This window comes from Artibeus jamaicensis, unplaced genomic scaffold (genome assembly GCF_021234435.1).
Source record: "Artibeus jamaicensis isolate MK-2021 breed Jamaican fruit bat unplaced genomic scaffold, CSHL_Jam_final contig_2259, whole genome shotgun sequence".
In the NCBI taxonomy this organism is placed as follows: domain Eukaryota; kingdom Metazoa; phylum Chordata; class Mammalia; order Chiroptera; family Phyllostomidae; genus Artibeus; species Artibeus jamaicensis.
In genome coordinates, this window is record NW_026521468.1 from 1,568,553 (window position 1) to 1,576,318 (window position 7,766).

The 7,766-nt window shown below is 43.1% G+C and overlaps 1 protein-coding gene across 8 annotated transcripts in view; it reads right to left on the reverse strand.

The window, feature by feature from the left end:
- The window catches only part of EZH1 (enhancer of zeste 1 polycomb repressive complex 2 subunit), a 29,429-nt gene extending 22,992 nt beyond the window's left edge, over positions 1-6,437 (reverse strand). The window contains exons 1-2 of one of the 8 annotated variants that reach the window (XR_008390629.1): positions 5,359-5,916; positions 4,988-5,061 (exon numbers count right to left, since the gene is read on the reverse strand). Coding sequence is in view for 3 of the 8 variants with exons in the window: in XM_053660092.1 (XP_053516067.1) it covers positions 4,988-5,061; positions 5,359-5,498 (214 nt within the window). In the remaining 5 variants the exon portion in view is untranslated. The other 7 variants (XM_053660098.1, XM_053660095.1, XM_053660092.1 and 4 more) reach the window with 7 other exon arrangements.
- Positions 6,438-7,766: the final 1,329 nt, after the last annotated feature.

Genomic DNA, 7,766 nt, shown 5'->3' on the forward strand with positions numbered 1-7,766 from the left:
ATCTCCCATATTTTGCCAAAAGTTGAGTCAACAGTAAATACACCAAAATAGTCCAGTAATTAATGGCACTTCTAATTTTACTCAAAAATGTTATTTAGCCAGAGAATACCCTTATACACAAAAATGCCATTGTTTTAATCATCATACTGTAAAACAACCACACTTCCTCCTTTTAAAATAAAAATAGTATTTGACTTTCATGTGACCAGTGAGGCATTATTTATTTTGCTTTGCCTTTTAATGGGTCTTCAATGTCTCTGAATGTTTATGCGGCAGTTAGCCAATCCCTGCAGAGTGTGCGAGGAAGATGAGACATACTATTGGGAACAGACAGGTATGATTAAAATAAATAGCCACAGACTGGCTCTCATAGCATCTGACACTAACCAACCACTATCACTTCAAGTATTGTTTTTTAATTAAGCAAACAAAACACTTAGCATTCACTACAGCAGATTTGGAGAAATGGGTTTACTCCTCTTCAGCAGTGGGAATGGCACATAAAAATATTTATATTTCTATTAGATCTGTTCTTTAGTTCGTAGACATGCAAAACAGCATTTATGTTTCAGTTTAGTACTAAGCTATTACTAAGTATTAGAACTTTTCATTATGTTCACTTAGTTCACATATGCACTGAAACTAAACTCCAAAACCTGTGCCCTGACCCACTGGTGGCTCAGCTGCTAGGGCATCATCTTACAAAGCGAAAGGTCACTGGTTCGGTTTCTGGTCAGGGCACATGCCTGGGTTGTGGGTTCGGTCCCAGTCTGGGCATGTCCAAGAGGCAACCAACCAATGTTTCTCTCCCTTTCCTCCTCCCTCATGTCCCCTCTCTCTAAAAACAAAATAAATAAAATCTTGGGGAAAAAACCCCTCCAAAACATGTTTTGGTCAAGAAGTTTAAAAATAAGTGTATATAAATAACTCCAAAACACAATAAAATAGCAAAAAAAACCCCCCAAAAACATCTAAACAGATTCTTCACCAAAAAGTATATAGAAATGACAAAAATGTGCACAAAAAGATGCTCAGCACTATTAAGCATTAGGGAAACGCAAATCAAAACCACAGGGATGTACTCTTACAACCCACTGAAATGGCTAAAATAAAAAAAAAAAACTGGTATTACCAACTGGTGGTGAGGATACAGAACAAACTGGAATCCTCATACAGCAGAGGCAGAAGTGCTCAGTGGTACAGACACTTTGGAAACCAGTTGGACAAGTATAAATACATAAACTAAGTTAAATATATACTTACCATGTAACCTGACATACAATTTCTAATTTTCCAAGAGAAATGAAAATATATGTCCCCACAAAGACCTGTACACAAATGTTCATAGCATCTTTATTCATAAGAGCCAAAAAGTGCAAACAAGACAAATATTTAGGGATCTGCAAATGCATACAAAGTGCAGTATATACACACAATGAAATACCACTCAGCAATAAAAAGGAATGAACAGTTCCTATACATGCACAACACATTTCAAAAGCATTATGCTAAGTGAAAGGAATCAGCCACAAAAAAATGACATACTATATGATTCCACTACAAAAATTCTAGAAAGGGCAAATGTACACTGACAGAAAGTAGATTAGGGATCATTAGGGGCTGGGGTTGGGGAAAGCGATTAAAAGGAAAGGAGTGTAAAAGCACTTTTTGGGGATGATAAACTTTTCTATACCTTTGGTGTGATAATGGTTATTTGACTATGTACTTTTATGAAAACTTGCTGAACTATATACATGAAATGAATAATTTATTACATGTGAAATTTTACCTCAATAAAGCAGATTAAAGAAAAAAAATAAGTTGCCCTGGCTAATGTGGCTCAGTGGATTGAGTGCCAACCTGTGAACCATAAGGTTGCTGGACTGCAGGCCAGGTCCCCAGTAGGGGGCGCACAGAAGGCACCCACATACTGATGTTTCCTCTTTCTCACTCCCTTCCTCTCTCCAAACTTTTATGTATTAAAAATAAATAAAACCTTTGAAAAAAAATTTTAATATTTGACAATTAGAAATAGTAACTACCTTATTTACAATTCAAATATCTATGGGAAAAGAATGCTATTAAAAACTTGGAAATCTTTCCCTAGAAAATTGGATCTCAATTTGTTTCAAAGGCTTAAACCAGACTGTAGTTTGCCACTAGTTAGAAATGGAAAACCAGTTTTGAAATGTTTGGAGATAAAAGATTTTAGGAACAACAGTCTGATTTTATTTTCAAATGGATTTATTTATTTATTTATTTTTAGGGATTGGGGAAGGGAGAGAGAAAGGCACGGAGAGATACATCGATATGCAAGAGATAATCAATCACTTGCTTCTCACACACCTTTAGCTGGGGACCTGGTCTGCAACCCAGGCGTGTGCCCTGACCGGGAATCAAACCAGCAACCTTTTGGTTCACAGGCTGGCACTCAATTCACTGAGCCACACCATCCAGGGCTAGGAACAATATTCTTAACCTTAGATTGAGATCAGAATGTAAAAATTCCAAACTATGAAATTCTTCTATCCACAAAAAGGTGTCCCTTTGCAGAAGCTTGTCTTACTTTCTCTTTTGTAACAAATAATTTTATTAAACAACAGGCTAAGTAATGCCTGTAGATTTTAAAATTTTCCACCTCACCCTTTCCTTTTCAGTTCATGGTGAAGATGAAACATAAACGGTAGGGATGAACCTACCTCTGCAAATGGCTTTAGTATCGCACAGCTGAGTCGGTGTGGCAATCACCAATTTCATAGACATCCCTGTTAATGTCAACTCTGTGGCCAGATATATGACAGATCCTTCAAGTAGGCTGTATTAAACACATCTTTAACTTATACTCACTCTCCCACTTCTCCAAGATATTTACATTTGTTATTAGTTTGAGGTTCTGGGAACTATAAACTTAGAAAAAAACACCTGCCCTGGCTGGTGTGGCTCAGTGGATTGAGTGCTGGCCTGGGAACCAAAAGGTCTCAGGTTCAATTCCCAGTCAAGGCACATGTCTGAGTTGTGGGCCAGGTCCCCAGCAAGGGGCGTGCAAGAGGCAAGTATCTCTCATACATCAATGTTTCTCTCCCTCTCTTTCTCCCTCCCTTCCCTTCTCTCTAAAAATAAGTAAATAAAATCTTCAAAAAAACAAAAGAAAGAATAAAAACACCTCACAGGAAGCTGTGATCCTGAATTCTATTTAAAATAAAATTATAGCACTAATATTTCCTAGTGTTGCTTCATTAAAAGAATAAGATCACTTGCACTGGAGACAATGGTGATAAATATCAAAGACAGATTGATTTTTTTTTTTGTGAGACCCAAAGGAAAACACTAGCTCTTAGGATACACAACAATCACTTAGAATAGTTAAAGCAATCTCCTAACAGCTATCTTGGCCGATTCTGTACTACACTAGCACAAAGTTTAATATTTAGTGACTGCTCATTATCATTCAATAAAAATAAGGCTTTTTAGTTATTCCATTTTGAATCAATTAGGGCAAGTCAGAGAACACAACACACGAGAAGCACGTAACTCTAACTGTCCATTAAGTAATTCTTCACTTTACGTTTTCGAGCTCTCAAGTCTCAACTCACAGGCTGATGGACTAGAGAGACAGAAAACAGCCCAAAACACAGTTTGAACAAACTTAAAAAGAAAAAAAGCTGGGACTTCCTAGAATGGAGGTATTCCCTAAGAGCAGTTTTCCCTTTTTAAATCCTCCCCCTCAATCCTAATATAACTGGTGTAATTCGCTATGCCTTTCTCCACATGCCTTTTTTTCTCTGTTAATTTCAACTACCCTATGTAGAATTGTAATGTGTTTTTAGTGTTGTTGCCTCCAACTTTTTTTCATAAGTTGCCAGTTAACAAAGTAGAAACTTACTTTTATTTAAAAAAAAAAACAAAAAAACCAGCCCTGGCTGGTATAGCTCAATGGATTGAGCACAGGCCTGTGAACCAGAGGATCGTGGTTCGATTCCCAGTCAGGGCACATGCCTGGGTTGCAGGCCAGTTCCCAGCAGGGGATCCATGAGAAGTAACCATACATTGATATTTCTCTCCTTCCCTTCCCCTCTAAAGATAAATAAATAAAATCTTTTAAAAAACCCAAAAACCATTTTATTGATTTTATAGAGAGTGGGAAAGACAGTGAAAGAAACATCACTGTGAGAGAGAAACATGGATCGCCTCTCTTATGTGCCCCCCACCAGGGACCAAACCCAAAACCCAGGCATGTGCTCTGACCAGAATTGAACCAGCAACCTTTCAGTTTGCAGAATGATGCCCAACCAACTGAGCCACACCAGTAAGGTCCAAAGTAGAAACTTTTAACACTTATTCTAAAACAGGAAAAAGATATACTATTTAAGGAAATGAATTGTTACATGCTTCACATAAAGCATGAATTAAGGGCAGAAACTGATTCTCAGAGGACTAAGGAAGCCAGATTTCAGATATTGAAAATTAAACCCACAAAATCAATACTTTAAATAGTTTTCCTTAAAGGCAGACTAATTCAAAGGCAAGTAAGACAAGAGAAACAAGTCCAACTATATTTTCTCACCTTTTGCCTTCTCACAAAAGTGGTCTTGGTAGTAAAAATTTCATTGTTTTAATTCTAGGCTCCTTATTCTAGTGCTGTTTCAAAGAGAATTCAAATAACAGCATAATGAAACCATATCAACCTTGTAGTTTTAAGGCTGTGTTTTGACATCAAGTTCCATGATTGGACTACAAGGACTCTGCCAATTAGGAGCAGAGTTAGGATCCAGATCTCTGACTGCCAGACCCAGAGATCTGCCTGCAATGTATGTGTCCCACAAATATGTACTGAGCACCTACTGTGTGTCTGGCACTGTTTTAGGTACTTAGGGAACATCCGTGAATAAAACAGACAAACAGGCCCTGGCCAATGTGGTTCACTTAGTTGCAGCAAAGTCCAGTAATTGAAGGGTTAGCTGTTGGATTCTCGGTTCAAGGAACATACCTAAGTTTTGGTTCAATCTCTGGTCAAGGTGCTTATGGGAGACAACCAATCGATGCTTTTCTCTCTCCCTCTCTCTGTAAAAGCAATGAAAAAAGTCCTTGGGTGAGGATAAAAATCAAACAAACAAATATCCCAGTTCCGGGAGAGTTAATTCATACTGTGATACACACACTCAACATAAATAAACCTTGACAGTAACATCATTACATTTTTATAGATAATCCTGGCCTCTATTGTAATTGTGGTATAAAACCGTACTTATCTTCAAACGCACACTTTCTTCTATGTAAGTGAGTAATCTCTTTTATCAATGCCAAACCATCCCAGCCCTGGGGATTCCAAGGCTTAAAATAGACAAGCTCTCACAGAACCTCTGACAGCAACTTCTGAGGCTGGAAACTTCATTCAATGCCGGTTTCGCAGCAAACGTGGAGAAACGGAGCACATTCTCTATGCGGTCCTCATGAGCACATAGTACATCGTTCGCCTGGGCTCCTTTCCTTACCCTCATCCCTCTAGCCAGAATCCACACCTAGGCTCTCCATATATCTACATCCTTACAATTCACCTACAAAAGCCCGCTCTTAATATTCGACCCGCTGCACTAACATCCTTCCACATTCCTTCCCTCTCCTAGCCAACCAAACAATTTATCAGTAGTTACTTTTTGCTGAAATAAGTTTGTCCCACATTTTCTAACGCGCACGTCCCAAACACAACACCTTGCAATTTTTCTTTAAGGTTCTTTCCCTTCTACTGTTTGAACCCCAGGAAAATTCCGAGGTGGGCAAGAACAGGTGCGAGACTAAACTTGGCGAGAGGCGCCCAGCGCCCCAAACCTAAGGAGGCGTCTGCACCGCTTCCACCCCGTGAGAGCCCAATTTTATTTTCCAATTTAGGACCTCCCTCGCCTCACCCCACCCAGCCCCTTCCTGTTTTTTTACTGCCACCCCTTCCTCAACACCCCCAAGCTGAGCCCCTGTGTCCGGCCCTCCCGGTTCACAGCCCCAGGTCCGTGGGAATCCACCTAGCTAAGGGCCTCCGCAGGTACCACCGCCCACCCACGCCCTCACTACTCTGGGGCTCCCGCCTACCCACCCACCCCGCCCTCCAACGGGATTCCTCGTCTCCGGACCCGCCCCCGCCGCTCCACCTCCCGGACACACCGCCCTCTCCACCTCAGACGCGGTCCTGGCCGGGGGTTCACTCGCCCCGTCGCCCCCGTCCCCCAGCCCTCGGAACCGGGAGTGGGCGCCCCACTACTCCTCGTAGACAGGCAGCGTGCCCTTCCCTTTCCTCCCAATTCCCTGACCCCTTCGCTTCTCCCGCCTAGGCCTAGGGTGGAGAGGTGCCCAGGCCCGGCCCCACCGCCCGGCCCGGGCTTGTTTACTCACTCACCCTCCATCCGGAGCCGCAGGCACCCTCCACCAGGACGCCTGCGCACCGAGGCCCCACCCCCGCGCGTGGCCCCGCCCCGCGCCTCCTCCGGCGCGTGCGCACTGTCCCGATCGCCCTACTGGTCGGGTCACCTGAGCGTCCTTTTAAAAGCGTCTGACATTGGGTGCCAACACCAAGTGCTCAGGGGTCGAGGTGGTACAGCTCTAGCCCTAAGGTTTCCAAGGCGGTGCTGTCAGGGGACAGGTTTCCTGGGAAACATGGAGGAGCCACTGATTTCTTGAAGATCTTATCCATTGATTGCACCATCCCCACGTCTCACTTCAGGATTTGAAGCTAACCTGGAACTCCTTGATACAGATCCCTCACACCTACCAGTCCCCCCAAACACCTGTTTATGGGCTGCATTTATTCTTGCTTTATTCACATCTGACTCTATTTCTTTTTTAAATTATATTTTATTGATTATGCTATGACAGTCATCTTGATTTTTCTCCCTTTGCCCCCCTGTACCCAGCAACCCCCAGTGCCTCAGGTAATACCCCCACACCTTTGTTCCTTTCCATGGGTCATTCCTATAGGTCCTTTGGCTACTCCATTTTCTATACTGTATTGGCTGTGATCACTGACCACCAACCTCTGCCCTCCCTGGAGGATCAGCTGTGCAGGGGCAGGGTGGTGGTGCACTGACATGCTCTGTATCTGGCCATTGGGTGCCAGCCTCTGGAGTTTCCCGGGTTGTGGGGACCAAAGTCATCCCCCTCCTGTGTTCTGCCTGGGGCCACCTGCCTGAACTATAAAGCTATCTGACATGGCTGTTGCTAGTGCTGGGCCTGGAGCCAGTTAGCAAGAGGGACGGGCTGGGGACTCACTGGGGTTGGCTGTTGCTTGTTTGAGAGGATTTAGAAAGTTGTGATGCCTGAGCCAAGACCAGCCATTCATAGGGAAAGCAGCTTAAGTAAGCTGTAAGTTGGGTGGGACAGAGTCTCTGGGAAATCTCCAGGGTGGGGCAAACAGTGTTAGCTATATTGATATTGTCTCAGGTATGGCACCGGTCTGCTGGGTCTGTGATTCTGTGGGGGGAGGGTTCAGAAAAGGGACAATGGCCTCTGCCCACCTTTTTGTATGGGAGAGAGCTGTCTCCCAGCTCTTACCTTGTTGCCAGACACTTCAGTTGCCTCCTGTGTGCCACTGGTGCCTTTCAAGCTGCTACCCTGATGCTGGAACTCAGAAGGAGTGAGTCTGAGTAAGAATGTTTGTGGGTTCTTTAAGAGGAGCTGCTTGGGACTCCAGAAGTTTCTTCCAACTAATCCCTGCTGGGTTTTGCAGCAGGGAGTTATGGAGACTTATCTTCCTGGCATTGGAACCTTGGACTGGGGGGCCT